The sequence below is a fragment of the Salvia miltiorrhiza genome, chromosome 1 (genome assembly GCF_028751815.1).
Source record: "Salvia miltiorrhiza cultivar Shanhuang (shh) chromosome 1, IMPLAD_Smil_shh, whole genome shotgun sequence".
In the NCBI taxonomy this organism is placed as follows: Eukaryota; Viridiplantae; Streptophyta; class Magnoliopsida; order Lamiales; family Lamiaceae; genus Salvia; species Salvia miltiorrhiza.
Window position 1 is genome coordinate 19,366,533 of NC_080387.1, and position 15,557 is coordinate 19,382,089.

Below are 15,557 nucleotides of genomic sequence, written 5' to 3' on the forward strand. Positions count from 1 at the left end.
CCATCATATCTGAATCTTCAGAGCTAAAGACCTCTTCTTGCTCGTATATACTCTCGTCGGAGGATATGTCTTCAAACTGATACACGGGTATCAGTTCCTGGTTGTAGAGGGCGTCTTCGATGTCCGGTGTGGATTTGAATTTCCTTATCCCTCTTTTCTCGTTGTCTGGACAATTGGTGGAAATATGCCCTTTTGCACCGCACGTCCAGCAGTTACAATCTTTGAAACTTTCATTAGTTTTGGCTTGGGTACGCCTGAAAGTTTTCCTCGCCGGGATCCACTTTTGAGATGAAAATCGGCTCCTCGATGGTCCGCTCCGTTGGCCTGATTTGTAGGAGTGTGCCTTCTGTCTGGTCCACATAGTTCTTGGCTTCCAAGAACTCCGCCTTGTTCTTGATTTTCTTTCATAGGGTTGATACCTATGTTTCTTCTTTCTCATTTGTTGATACAGCAATTCAGCTCCAATCTCTGTTGGAAGATCAAGATTGTTGCACATCAATGGAGATTCTTTATTGAGCTTCCTCAATTTCTTGAGGTTTCTCTGGTCCGCCGCCTTCTGGCACCATTCGGACAGCTTCTTGTGAACATACGACATCCTTCTTGATGCACTATCAAGTGGATATTCTCCTCGTGATACGTACTCGTTGATGAGCATCTCCCTCCATGGACTCGGAAACTTTGTGAAAAAGAGGTCCCTGGCGGTCTGATCATCAACTAACCCCATATGGACATATAGGGCATATAGGTACAGAAATTCATCGAGAGCTTTTGGCTCTAGCACCACCAATCTTAGATTGTAAAGTGCTTGTCGATATTTTTTGCGCTTCTTTTATGCTGATGCTTCAAAGAAACCCATTCCAAGAAAATAGATTTTGATCTGGTGGGCGGCATTTTCAAGGATTTCCAGAGCTGATTCTTTGGTGAACAATTCATTCTTCGCTTCCGTTGATGCCTTATCCCAGAATTGTTTTACCATGCCAGCAAAACTTGCCTCGAAGATTTTGATGAATTCATTTCTATCATATTCTATCGTGGCAATCACAACCTTCATAGCTGAAGACCAGTCATCGATGAGAACTTCCCAATCTTTAAAGCTGGCTTCATCGAGGTTGAGAATCAATTCGTATGGATGGATTGGTTCAAGTGTGGCCTTCCCTACAGGAGTATCCTGCATCTGGGGCCGGCATCGTCTGGTTCGTTGATAATGACTCGATTCTTCACGAGCTCCATCTCTCCTGGACGATTCTGCTTGTGGATGCTCAACTAAGGGCACCTCTCCTCCTTGGTTCATCTTTAGATCAACCATATTTAGGTTAGCAAATGATTCTGCTAACTCTTGTAGATCTTCTAATCCGATTCGATCAAGGTTATTCATGATTTTTCCCTTTCACGATTCGAATTATGTCTTCTGGCTGCAGTTCCTTAGGTGCTGCATCAAGTGGTAGTGGATACGTCGGGTCTTTGGACCATGTATTCTGAAGTCTTCCGGAACATGGTTTCTGCCTTTTGATGTCCTCCACCCTCTTCTGAATATCACGCAAGAGTTTTAGGATTTCCTCTTGTTTGAGTGATATTTGGCTCATTTCCATCGGTAGATTATATAGCTTGATGCCTTTGAATCTTCCGCAAGTTGACATTGTCGGAAGAGTTTGGCTCGATCTTTTGATAGCTTGGATAAGCTACTCCGGCTTTGTCCTTTTGTTCCATCAAATGTGTAGTTGATGGAGGTTGGCTTTGGCTTGTTCATTTGCCGATTTGGCTTCGGCAATCTCCAGTAGGGCATCAAGATAACCCCTTATGTTCGTGATAATCTCACGAACAGTCTCCTCGTCCTCGGTCGCCAAAACACTCGTAATTCGCCTAATAGGCGACTGTTTTTTCTTTCCAAATATTGGAAAGAAATCATGTATACAGGATATCTCAGACACTCGTCCGGATCCATAAATTTTCAATGGAGTCTCCTCCCACATTGGTTAATTATAAAATAAATTAAATATAATATAATTCCTCTATAAAAATCCGCTCTGATACCATTTTTGTGGCGAGCGTGGGTTATAAAATTAAAGAATAATTTAACAAATTTTAACAAGGCATTTAGCAATTTATAGATCAAGTGGGGTATTTGCACAATAAATTTTTTGAATGGGGTAATTTTTTAATATTCAAAACTTGGAAAGTGTCAATTTCCAACAAATCTTAAAGTTGGTGTATTATTTGACAACTTTGAAAGTTGATGGGAAAAACTAAAAAATGCTTAAAGTTCATGTATTTTGAAGCCAATAACCCTTACTTTTTTAAGGTGAATCGTGACTGCATAGAAAATTAAGGGGGGTGTATTCGTTCAGGATTTTAATAGATTTCTGCGGACTATTAAAATCTGGGTGTATTCGTTCAAGACTTTTAAAAGTCTATGAAAATCTAGAGGTATTCGTTCAAGACTTTTAAAATTCTATAAAAATCCAGAGGTATTCGTTTCAGATTTTTACAAATCTATGAAAATCTAGAGGTATTTAAAAATCTATGAATTTTAAAATTGGACTGATTTTCATTGATTTCATTCAAAAAATATACATGAACAAATCCGACCTCCGACCACGAGAATTCAAAAGATTTCATATTTCAGCACCAGCTGGGTTCCAGCGGTCGCGGCTCGAAGAAGCCAGCGATCGCTAGCACTCAGCGGTCGCTGGGCCCTCAATTTGGCTGTACCAAACCCTACAGATTTCGCGTATTCTTTTTAATATGCATATGCTGCTTCGTGTGTATCGAATTCAAGATCATCCCTAGGCTCTAAGTTCGAATTCACTAGCACACTACTGTTGCTCGCCTCCATTTTCTTTATCTCTAACGGAAAAAGCTATAATCAAATTTCTCTACGAACGGCGACAATAAATCTTAAGCTTCATAAATTAACATCAAATTCACCTACAATTAAAGTTTAACAGAAACGTAAATAAACCATTGAAAGAAAGCTCGAGGATTAGATACCCAAAAACAAATTCTCGAAATTTGGAACAAGAATTGTACCGTAAATTGGCAAAAAAATGTTTTGCTTGCTTGCCAGCAGCTGGTGGAAGGTTTTGGGAGGAGCAACGTTTGATTGCATACAAATAAAGATTGATTTTTTTTTTTTGGCAAAAATTGGTGAAAGTAATCGGCTTTAAATTTTTTTGATGGAACGTGATTTGAATGAGTTGTTGGAGTGGACTTTAGCTAGCTAGCTGATAACACTCATGTTTCCATTGTTTTTAGTGTTCATATGATGTTAATTTTATAGGAAATTGAGTGTTGGATGATTGTTTTGTGCTTAATTTGCTTTATCTTTTGAAACATGATTCTTACTCGAAATTTGAAGGAAATTTCAGGTTTATTGAGTTCGAATTTGGAAAACTTATCTGAGATAGAAGTTGTAGATCGTCTCGATATGAGTTCGTGAGCGCAAACGGATCATAAATCGGAGTTCGAACGAGAAAGTTATGACCAAAACAAGAAAGTCGCGCGCAGCAGCGAAACAACGGCGACCCCGCGGCGACCGCCGCCTGAAGAAGGAAATTTGTGAAAGAGCCGGCGACCGGGCGGCGACCGCCTGTCAGCCCGCCGTGTTTTCGGCGTCAGCGGCGTCCGCGCGGTGAGCGCCGTCCGATCGCCGCTAGACCTCCGCGCCTCCGTATTTTTGCGTTTTTTATGCATTTTTCAAGTCCTTTTCGAGCTCAAATTCTGTATTTTACCCGATACTATAAATAGGTCTTCTTTCGACCTATTTTGGGTTCCTTTTTCAGTTCCCAGCATTTATTTTTCAATTTCATAGCTTTAGAATTTATTGATTTCCAGTTTTCAAGGCTTGGATCAAGATTGAAGATTCAAGCTGCTACAATCATTCTTATTCAGTTTTTATATAATTTAGTTCTTCCAATTGCTTTCTTTTTAATTATGTTTATGCTTTCTTTTATTATGTCTGGCTAGTTTAGTTTAGCTGATTCTAGGGTTTATAAATAGTTGATTGAATTTATGTGATTTATTTGTTAATACCTTTGTGCCTTCCAGTTTATGATTCATAATTCATGATGCTTGATTTCTTGTGGATTATCTGGCCAATAATTTGCATGTGTAGCTATTCGGTTTGAGACCTAGCGGAGATAACTGTTTAGCGGATTCGGGAATGTATGATATGATCTTAACCTTGAGACCTAGCGGAGATAGGTGGATCATAGAGAGCTATTCTTAGGAGCTATTGGGAGTTAGCATATTTTCTTGAGACCTAACGAAGATAGAGAATTTACTAATCTACGATCGTTGCTGCTCTAGCGAGAGTGATTGATTAATTAAGTGATCTCTCATCATAACTGGATTAAACTGGTACATAGGATTAATAGATTTATTGCGTAGATTTAGTTAATGAATTTACTACCCTAGGATCAGTTGTCTTTAATATTTGATTTTTCTACGTGCTTTTATTTATTGCTATTTGCGTTTTAGTTTAAGTCAATCAATCTACTTTCTGTTGCCTGTCTACTGTTATAGCCTGTTTAGGATATAGCTAGAGTTGTTTCGTTATGTCAGTCCCTGTGGATACGATACTCGATTACTTGTTGCTTGCTACAATTACCTGTGTTAGTTGCAGTCATATTTGTTGCTAAGAAATTAGTGATCACTAGCTTCTAAGCTTTATTCTGTGAAACCCAGCGATCGCTGGGTATTTATATTTCACTAAGCCAGCGGTCGCTGGAACCCAGCAATCGCTGGGAGATGCCCCAGCGCTCAATTAACTCCAACGAGCGCTGGGATGGTTGATTTCAAATCCGTAAAAATCACGTCAAATTTTTGTTAAAATCACTACAAAATCCGTTCAAAATCTATTTAGAATTCCAAAATACATGAAGAATCTGTGTGAAATCTGTAGATTTTTAAAATCTCTGAATTTTAAAAATCTATTAAAATCCTGAACGAATACAACCCTAATACACCCCTAAGATTCACTCAACGGGGTCTTTAGTGTGGAATTTTTTGGGGATTGGCTATTAAGATGCCACAAAATTACAAATACACTCGGAAAACATAGATAAATATAGTGCAAAAGTAAATGATTATAAGTTCAGTATTTTCAACTGCTGCCGTTTCAGTCGTACACAAAAGGCTTGCAAGATGAGAAGCTAGAGCCATTTGAAGTTTATTGGTCCACATTTGTGCATGTGCATGTGCATGTGCATGAGGATATATTAAAACATGCAAATAATCTTTTAGGATTCTTATGTCAAATATCTAACGCCAACAAAATTATAAAAACATGTCACTATCGAATTGAATCAGAATATGATATCTTTAAAAGATCTCGATGGTCTAACACATGATTTTGTATCTTTATATTTTATGGTTATTTTCTACACTTGTATACGACTCTTTATTTTTAAAATCAATGCTTCTTGTATGCCAATTTATGCGTCAAAACGAAGTTTACAAATTGAAGAAGCAGCTCACTGATAAGTTGTGATCCATTTAAAATCTACATATAAACATACAAGTAGAAATACAATATGAACATTTTTTTTACAAACTAAGAAGTTTCATGCAGGGCAAATTTAAAAAAAAAAATGCAATATGGAGTATGATTAACTCTAAAATCAAATATGGAAGTTATCTCAGTCACTAACAAAATCATATACTTATTAATTTTTTTGAAAGTAAATCGTTATTCGTTACCACTATACAATAATATGGCCTCATAAATATGCATAGCACTGGGGTCAGCTACTCCGAAGGGATTATCAAAAACAGTGAAAAGCAGCGTTGCAAAAGCTCTTCTGGATTTACTTGTATATATTTACAAGATATTATTCTTACTTAGAATAGTTCAGTTGCTGCTCGCCTCCGACGCTTCCTGCATCTCACCAGCCAGAGTAGAGGTGATTATTTGATGTCGCGTTCGTTCCGCAGCCTTCCTCCGGTTTGATTCTAGGATTATGAGGAGTGCGGTAATATCAGCAGGGCTTACTCCACCTACTCTGCTAGCCTGCCCAATTGTTTGCGGCCTCACCTGTAGAATTGGAGATTTCAAATGTTAAAAATGAGTTAAATCGCATTGTTCCATAATCCCTGTATTTGGAGCAGAAATAAGGTGGTAAAAGCAAACATCATATAGCAGTTGCTGCACCAATGCCCAAGGTCTAAGAGAATTGTAAGAACCAAGAACTATTCATCCTTCTCTTGTTCACTTGTGTATCCTTTTTTTTTTTTTTTTTTTTCTGGTTTCATTTATCTGTGATCGTATCAATGCTACTTCTTGGATGATGTAGTGCAAAATCCTATTTACGTGGCATTGAGAAGCGATGTGATTTGAGCATCTACAATATCCTTCCCAAATCCATTAAGGAAAAGCAAATCAACATATTATGTTGCTCACTGCTTATTTGTTTGTGCCTTGGAGAAAGGGGGATATGATATGAAAGCTAAAAGGGCAAACTACAATTTGACAAAAAAGTAGCATAATTACAATCAAATAGGAAAATACCTTCGACAGTTTCTCGCGTGCTTCATGAGACAAAGTTGTCATATCAAAATAGTCAAGGTCCTCGGGAAGTCGTCTGTGCTGTTGGTGAGCCATCTACAGAGTCAATGAGAAAAAGAAAATGAGATCTTCTGACTTAGTAAATCAAGTCATTTATTCTATTGTAATTGAAAAAAGATCTCCAGGCACGAGACAGATGGTATAATATAGACTAAAGCTAGAAAAGGTTAGTTGAAGTAAAAATGTATCATGGAATAAGGCACCAAAATCCTGATAAGTATAACTTATCATGCTTCAGTTCCTACCTGCCGTAGTTGGATTTGTTGACGTATGATGAAGCCTTCATACTTAATATCTATCTCTACGCATTCCTTTTCCATCCTAGATAATAGAGCATTCCCAAATCCATGCTTGTCAAATATTTTGTATTGCACATGTGGCTTCTTAAGGAGGCTTTCCAGTGTAGATGATTCCTTCACTGGCTGAGAAGAAACCTTCGCAACTTCAGTAGCAAGATCTCCACCTGAAGCACACATAGAGATTACAGTATTTATAGCCACCACTCTAGTTTTACAGAAAAAAACCTTTCTGTTAATCCAAAAATATTTGTCATCATACCTCGCAAATCTTAACAACATTTTCTACTAAGACTTTCAGAATTTATGCAATGGAAAATTCTTGGCTGTGGTGTTTGACATTTTAAGTTGTGAAAGAAGAAATTCCAAGAACTGATAGGTTTTGCACCTACCAAGTTGTTTACAGCTTCTTGGAATGTCCTATGGACCCAACCACAAATAAATTTATAAACAAACAGCATAACAAACAACCATCATGATTCATGAACAATAACAAAAGGAGTATGTGGAGTTGTGGATAGATAGATATTAGTGTGTGCATACCCAAGCCTTTTTCAAGAGATACAAGGCTTTTAACTTCTCTTGTCTATTTTTCGACAAGGTACAGGACTTTACATTAGTCATACAATGTGTGGAGACTCCTCATGAATAAAAAATGCATAAAGACCAACCTGAAACCCTGACTGTCTTGAGTCGTTTTTTTTCTTCCAAGATACGAGCCTGCTTGTCCTGGTAGATCTTCCAACGCACATCATCTATCAAACCAATATCTCGTCCAAGGGGTGTGAGGCGGCTATCAGCATTATCAGATCGCAAGAGCAACCGATGTTCAGAGCGGCTGAAAATTTGTAGCAAAATATAATAAGAAAACGGCTTAAAAGATCAATGAAATATATTGAATCTATTCTACTATTCAATTGTTAAAATTAGGAGGTGCCAACTCCTCTTTAGTTTGTCCAAGAATTGAGTCCCCTCCAATGATATAGCTTCATCTTTCCAGGAATGTCCAGTTATACTGCCAGTTTAGTATACCAGAATTACAATATTTTAGGAGCAGATGCTCATTTGTATGGAACTAGGAAACAGAAATGGAGGATGTCAAATTCATTTGCCGGGAGTAAGAAAGCTGCTCAGCTGATATATCTAACAACACAAAATGCATCCCCGATAGTCAGGCGTAAATGTTGGTGGCTGAGGTGAACTAAGCTGTCATCAAACTCATGCCTGAAGGGAACTCAGTGACCTAATTCTGAGGAATCTTTCTCAAAGGCTCATTGGACGAGTCATAACAAAAGTGTCCAAGTTTCATGATCAATATGTCATTAAGTTTAAAATACTTCTCAGAAGCATGTTACATGGATGAACAAGTTAATTATTGTAAGTTTGTAACACAAAGCACTGTCCATGGATCTAGAAAAACCCAACATATTAGGGTTATTTCTGTTCATTAATTGTTGCGTACAAGATTATGAAAAAACAAGTTGGGGTTAAGGTTGTTTATTTGGGAGCTTATAAGCTGTTAGAGATTATTTTTCACAGCTTATAAGTTGTTAAAGTGCTAATTTTTCCAAACATTTCTCAAGAACTTATAAGCTCCTAAACAGCTTATACCAAACACCCTCTCAATAACATGTTTTCTTGCTGGATCACTCTATTCTGTGTCCATATCCAGCAATTTAGCACTTTGTTGAGTTGTTCATGGAGGTAATTAGTCAGCAATTTTGGTGCAAGTTTATCTTCCTTTATTCTTTCACTCAGAATGGTTATCAGTTCTTTGGAGTTTAAAACATTAGATGAAACTACAAAAATGTAATAGTAGATAACAAGCATCAGAAGTAAAATTGTAAAGGCCGTGAACTGACGTGTTGTAAGACAAGCCAACAAGAACCGTTAACTATGTTATATAGCACTTCCTAGCTTGGGTTTCGACTTTATGAGCATAGAGCATCAAGAAATTATTGCATGCTTAACATAAAAGCAGCTCCTACAATCTACCCATCTCAATGAATCAAGTGCTTGATCCTAACATTTGAACCTTTTACGGAGGTGCTGTGTAGAAAATGCATAGTGGAGATGATATACATCTTTACCTTGTCAACACCCGGTAAGGCTCCCGGAGGTCCTTAGTCACCAAATCATCAATCAAAGTTCCTATATAACTGCTTTCTCTCTCCAGGACAATTAAAGGTTTACCATCTGAGTGTCTTGCAGCATTTATTCCGGAAATGATGCCCTGTCAGATAGAGATACTGAAAATTATATATAATCCTTCAGAGATGACAAACATGCACATTATCATTGTATTAGTTGTAAAATACCTGAGCAGCAGCTTCTTCATAGCCAGTTGTTCCATTAATTTGACCAGAGAAAAATAGTCCTTCAATTTTTTTTGTCATGAGGGACCTAAAACACTGATGTGCTGGCAAGTAATCATACTCCACAGCATAAGCAGGCCTCAGCATTGAACAATTTTCAAGTCCAGGTAAAGTTCTTAACAGTGGCAGCTGAAGTCTCTCCGGTAAGCCCGTAGAAAATCCCTGTTAGATAAGCAGGCATAACGATTCTGTCCCATAGAGAAACTTCTGGAGCTAAGCCCAACAGTAGCATGGTAAGAAATCAAAACTTAAATTTGGTCTAATAACTAAAGTTAGTCAGAAATCAAATCAGATTCACTAGATTCCTGCTCTTCTATACTATTTTACAGTTCCTTTTTTTAGGAAATGCTACAGTGAAAATCTATTAAAGGATTCTAGTTGCCTCTCTCCACCCTCCACACCACACCCCACCAAATCGTCGTCGGCACACACACAAAAGTCCAAAGAAAATATGATTTCTTACAAAAGATGACATTCGTCAAGGCTGTAAAAAAGGTGTATAACGATTTATTTTCTAATAAAAAAATGTGGCTGTAACACTGTACCTTCACTCACCCTCAATATTGTATCCTGTAAGTCAGAGAAGTGTTCTAAACAAAACAACAGCTTCATGCAAAAGTTGCAGAAATAGCAAAAACAAGAGAGTGACGAAACAAGTGGAAAGTAGTTCCTAGGAACATTATTATTTTCTCATGCATCTATTAGCATTTACTCAATACCTTCCAGAACAACTCATACTTTCTGAAGAAGTTTAAGAAACCCATATCATTGTATGTATTAAAGAAATGAGTTACTTTTTAAAACATTTTACTTAGCAAAAAATAAACAAAGAATTGACAGACAATGGTAAAGTGCTAATAACCTGCACATAAAGTTCAGGCACTGTCCGACCCTCTGGTTCTAGAAATATTTGGTGAGACTCCTTATCCTGAAATCTGACAATCTGGAAAGATGTTACACAAACAACATTATATATGACATGGATGAAGTCTTATAAGCATGTTCCTGCATTCTATGTCATATTTATTTATTAGAGGCATGCACACATTTTCTGGATGGCAAAGGAAGGAGGGCAGAGACACATCAAAAGGTATCTACATCATCCTCACCTTGTCCTCAATAGAGGGGCAGTATCGAGGTCCCTTAGCTTCCACCCATCCTCCATAGGTTGGGGTCTCATGCAAGTTATCTTTTATTAATTGATGAGTTTTCTTTGTAGTACGCGTCAGATAGCAGCACATCTGTTCTCTTTCAATATGGTAATCAGGATCAAAGCTAAACCAGCTTACCTGTTGATCATTCAGATAAAAATTTTACATGCATAAGGTATAACTATCAAATCATGCACGACCACCAAAGAAGATTCTGGAAGTTTTAGCTGATAATTATGCTCAAACCAGCAGAAACAGAATATAACAACCAGCTATTATGTCGTTATGGTCAGATTTTTGGTCAGAATTCAACTGCTGAGTCATGCTGACCAATTACCATATTCCCCATGAATAGTTATATCTCAATTTTGGAATATAAAAGGGGAATGTTTTTAACATTGACTTGACACCATGAAGTCTTGGGGCCAACCTAAGTTAAAAAAAGTTAAAATCAAGTAAACAAGACCAAATGAGGATACAACTAGATAAACTGAAGATGATTCAACCCTCACATACAACCTGGCAAGTGAATATTAATCCGTTTGCAATATAAATTAAATATGGGACACTAGGAAGATTTGTCAATTCTTAACAGCAGTGGTCCAGAATTAGCAGTATATATGACCAAACTAAGATCTTTGAACAATCCAGGTGCCTAAATCAGTCTGAGGCAGTTACTTCCTTTTCTTAAGCCAACTGCATTCTAGTGTAAAGGTGTACAAGTTTAGGTAATAATCCCCATCATATTGTCCATAAAAGGTAAACAGGTTATGTCTCATTGAACTATTGAACCTACATATGAAATTTAGTGAGATGACCTCTTCATCTCCGTGTTGAGGCTCCATTCCAGAGAAATCCACCGTGCGAGAATCTACACGTGCAGGTGTTCCAGTTTTTAACCGGTCTGTCTCAAATCCAAACTGCTGTAGATTTTCCGTAAGGCCATGAGAAGCTGATTCTCCAGCTCTTCCTGCGGGCATTGAAGTTCTGCCAACCCAGATTTTCCCACTCATGAAGGTGCCAGTAGTGAGAACAACTGAAGGTGCATAAAATTTCATGCCAAAGAATGTCTGAACGCCTTCTACACTGTCATTCTTTCCTACCAAAACATCCGTTACCATTGCTTCTCTAATGGAAAGGTGAGGAGTACTGATCATAAGAAGTGATTGTTAGACAATGATAGCAGCAAATTGCAGTGACATCTCGGATAAAAGACAGATCTATCCTTGTATTGAAACAAAATTTTATATTAACAGATAACGAGAAGCTTCAGCAAAATTTTCAACATAATGGTCTTCGGATAAAGGAATATCTACTAAGGCAAAAATTACTTGTATATGCAACTTGAGAATCACAGATGAAATAAGTCGAATTTACTCATAAGTTGAAGAAAGCACTTCATTTCTATCTCTCATCATGGAAGGATGAATGAACTTGCCTTTCCACAATCTTCTTCATTTCAAAAGCATATTCCCTTTTATCAGTTTGAGCACGTAATGCTCTGACAGCAGGGCCCCTTGAGAGATTTAAAATTCGCTTTTGCAGGTAACACCTGAAATATGAACATTATAATCCATTAATCCTTCAGTGAGTTCATTCAAAAAATAAACAAGCTGGGGTAGAAAATGGAAAGATTGTCTACCAATCAGCAACAAACGTGTGAAATAGGAATAGCTAAGATGGTTGAAGACCAACTAAAAAATAAATATTAATGCATCCAAAATGTCGTAATCAATCTTTCTATTTCTTTCTGACATTTTCTAATTGTTATCATATTGAAGAAACTTATTCTTTACATCAATCAGGTATATCTTATGTCCAATTGGTGCAGTTCATGATGTTGTGGCACGAGCAAACAAAGCATGCCTGCTCAATCACAGCTCAGTGCTTTAATTGCTCAATTATTTTCTCTCATGGAATATGTAAACCTTTTCTGTTCATCATTCAGTGTCAGCATCATTTCATTCCAACAGAAACTTCAGTGTTTGAAAAACACAATCATGGGCTTCCTCCAAGTGGATTCGACAATTACCAAATGCCAAAGAATTATGAAACAGACAACATTAATTAGAAAGTCATTGCTCCCCTTACCAACTAAGAAAACCATTTATACCGACCTTCACAAACCAAAAGAGGATGGCATTGCTCCCCTAAAGAAAAGTGGAAGAATGTCATGACAATCGACTGATATGCATTTTAAGTTGGATATTCTACCTGAACTTCATAAATCATAGGTACAACAAGAGCATCACGCAATTATCACGGTAAATTAAATGTTAAAGTTAAACCATAATAGTACTAAATTTTCAATTTGTTTACCTATCTGCTATTTTTCCAATTTCACCACCAAGTGCATCCACTTCATGTACAAGCTGAGACTTTGCAGGTCCACCAACAGCTGGATTGCAGGGCTGCATTCAACTCTATTTAGCGCAAATATAAGATTATTTTCCATCGAAAAGAAACCATAATTTTGTTTAATGATTTAGCACCACTGCTGACTTCAGAAAATCGTAAAACATCTTGTCCTTATGCTCAGATTTGAGATTTTCCAACCATTGCACCCAATAGCATTGTTTTACTTTTACCTGCTTACCTTAAATCATGATTTGTTTCGTTTTCTACCGTACCCATAAATATTTTAAGTCAACAAAATGATTGGGACTAAAGGAACTAAACTGCATAACATAAGTTGGAGCTACTTGCACTGGGCATTACTAATGCATTCCAGAAGCCTAAGAAGTATATGCTCTATGTGCCTCAATTAATATTAGTAACACTGAGTGTCTTGCGGAAGTTGCATATCTCGGGTTTTCTACAAGCTCAAAGATATCACTCATCAATAGCTTCAGGAGAACTAATGAAAAATCTTTGCTGTCCCATGTTTATCATTGTCTTTAACAAATAACAATAAATGATTACAAAAAGTATCTTGAGTACAGGACTTCCAATCTTCTTTGAAAATTACAAATACCACCTTTGAAGTTTGTATTTCCCTCACAACTACACCTGCCATAACTTGACCTAACACATAACAAAAATTTCATCCAAAAGTAATGAGAATAAATAGCCCCCTATATACCATTTGAAAATGAAGCAAGGAAGCGAAGCAAAATATTTCACATAACTTATAATTTGTAACCAATTGATGATTTAAAAGATTATAAGCAAGTGCTCCTCTACGGATTCAAGGAGGCCAAACAGGATTAAATAGTATTTAGATCCTCTTCCCTGGAAAAATAATATGCTAATTGAAGGCAAGAACTCAAAAGGGGACATATATCAAAGCTAACATCAGAGTAAACATAGTCAAAATTGAGTGGCAGACGGCACATGATAGAACGAATCAGTTCAAAACAAGTAAAGATAACATATTCAACATTCAGAAAAATGGTGGGACTTGATGATAACCTGCCATGCAATTCGGTCAATGTTCAGTGTGAGAAGAAGTGTTTTTGCTCCTAGACGAGCAGATGCAAGTGCAGCTTCACATCCTGCATGCCCACCACCAACTACAATCACATCATATATTTCATCCAATCCATCCCTGTGATTATTCAATTCTGCAAATAACATCCAAGAAGAATACTTCTTTAGCAATTTCTCCAACTACCTCTGAATTCAGACGGATAAATTTTGCATCCAAGTTTAAAAAGAACCAAGACATGCAACTTTTTTTTATTGTATAAACAAATATTTAAAAACCGCATGATGGTGCACTCGAACCAAAACATCCAACTTGTTTGTGAGTGATATTACCGAAGGGAAAAAAAAACGAGCACAAAAATAGAAGATCAAGTTACAATATCAATCCTCATAAATAATATAGAGTATTTATCAAAATAAAGCACAGAATATCTCAAAGAGAATTTACATCTTGACCGTGAGTTGAACTTGTTTTAGACTAGCTCCGCCTAATAGAATATCCACAACAGCTAAAAAATTCCTTAAATTCTATCTTTACACCACTTTTGCTTATTTACAGTTACAGGTTAGTTGCAAAACAATTCACTACCTTGAACATTGGCAATGTTATCATATCTTTATCTTAAGTTTTAAAGATGTCATAATGAATTTCCAATATATTGGAATTCAATGCATGGGTCCGATTTGGGCGAAACTGAACTAAAATTAAACTTTGCTCTTGACATTTGTAATGTGAAAACATGGCATTTAAACTGAGCACACTTTATACAAATAATCTAAGTTTAATTTCGCCTGGATTCTGAGGTTCCATCAAATTACAACAACCTGGAAGTACATTACGGATTTCAAAACACTAAAAAGATAAGATTAAATGACATAAGAAGGATGGTGATTTTTTTTTTCGGGATACTCTTTCTTATATTAACAAAATCCATAACCAACGTAGCCTAGAGCTTAGATGTCAATTTTGAATTTACATTCCCCCATTCACAGCTCAATAAGTTTGGTAATTCAAGTTTTTATTAATAATCAGCAACAACATAAACACGCTTTAGAACATAACATTTGCTAACAAGCTGTTCGACGAAATGCCAGAGGGAACCATTAACCATGCGCGAAAAGCCATGGTACCTTGAGAAGCAGAGGCTGAAACACTAAAAGGCCTACGTGAGCTGCGCTGAATAGAGCTGAATATAGCGCGAATATTGTAAAAGCGCGGCCTATTTGAACAAGTGAGCGACAGATGGCGCCTATTGGCGAAGAAGATAGGGGAATAGTGTGAATAGAGAGGAGAAAGAGACGCGAATCGGTTGAGGTGAAGAGAGAGAGTGGCGGCCATCGAGATTTGCAAAAAGCTTTCCAAATTTCATGGAGCTATCGTTGCAGCCATTGCAACCAGTGGAGTTCTCGAAATGTGCTATCATTGGGTTCATAAAGGGTAAATTTTGTATTTATTTAGAATTTGGTCCCTCAAATTTGAGAGAAATACAAACCGTTGGTGGGTTTTGGTTTTTGACTGGGGTGTAAACAAACCAAGCCGCTCGCGAACTATTCGGAGCTCGGCTCGAAAAAAGCTCGTTCAAGTTCGTTTAGAGAAGCTCGATAAATAAACAAACCAAACTTGAGCTTAGTAGTATTCGGCTCCTTAGCTTGTGAACATGTTCGTCAAGTGATTCAGCTTGAAAAGTATAAATTATTAATATATACAACTTATATGTATCACTAAAATTAATAATAATTGTATTAA

General features: G+C 37.0%; 1 protein-coding gene across 2 annotated transcripts; it reads right to left on the reverse strand.

Moving 5' to 3' along the window:
• Nucleotides 1-5,636: 5,636 nt before the first annotated feature.
• Nucleotides 5,637-15,227, reverse strand: LOC131006888 (uncharacterized). Of its 2 annotated transcripts, XM_057934033.1 has the most exons (13): nt 14,942-15,227; nt 13,796-13,947; nt 12,704-12,795; nt 11,823-11,936; nt 11,203-11,533; nt 10,343-10,522; nt 10,096-10,176; nt 9,177-9,395; nt 8,949-9,091; nt 7,530-7,696; nt 6,808-7,025; nt 6,506-6,598; nt 5,637-6,031 (listed from the first exon to the last, which is right to left on the reverse strand). In XM_057934033.1, exons 1-13 carry the CDS (start codon nt 15,147-15,149, stop codon nt 5,849-5,851), a joined length of 2,181 nt encoding a protein of 726 aa, XP_057790016.1. In that variant the 5' UTR covers nt 15,150-15,227; the 3' UTR covers nt 5,637-5,848. The 2 variants fall into 2 exon arrangements, with proteins under 2 accessions (XP_057790016.1, XP_057790017.1); XM_057934034.1 differs by lacking the exon at nt 14,942-15,227 and having other exon boundaries at nt 12,704-12,807; nt 13,796-13,932.
• Nucleotides 15,228-15,557: the final 330 nt, after the last annotated feature.

Coding starts and splice junctions, on each gene's coding strand:
- LOC131006888 (XM_057934033.1), bottom strand. CDS start 15,149: ATGGCCGCCACTCTCTCTCTTCACCTCAACCGATTCGCGTCTCTTTCT. Junction 11,534..11,822: donor ATGAAGAAGATTGTGGAAAG/GCAAGTTCATTC, acceptor TCTTATGATCAG/TACTCCTCACCTTTCCATTA. Junction 6,032..6,505: donor CACGCGAGAAACTGTCGAAG/GTATTTTCCTAT, acceptor CCAATTCTACAG/GTGAGGCCGCAAACAATTGG.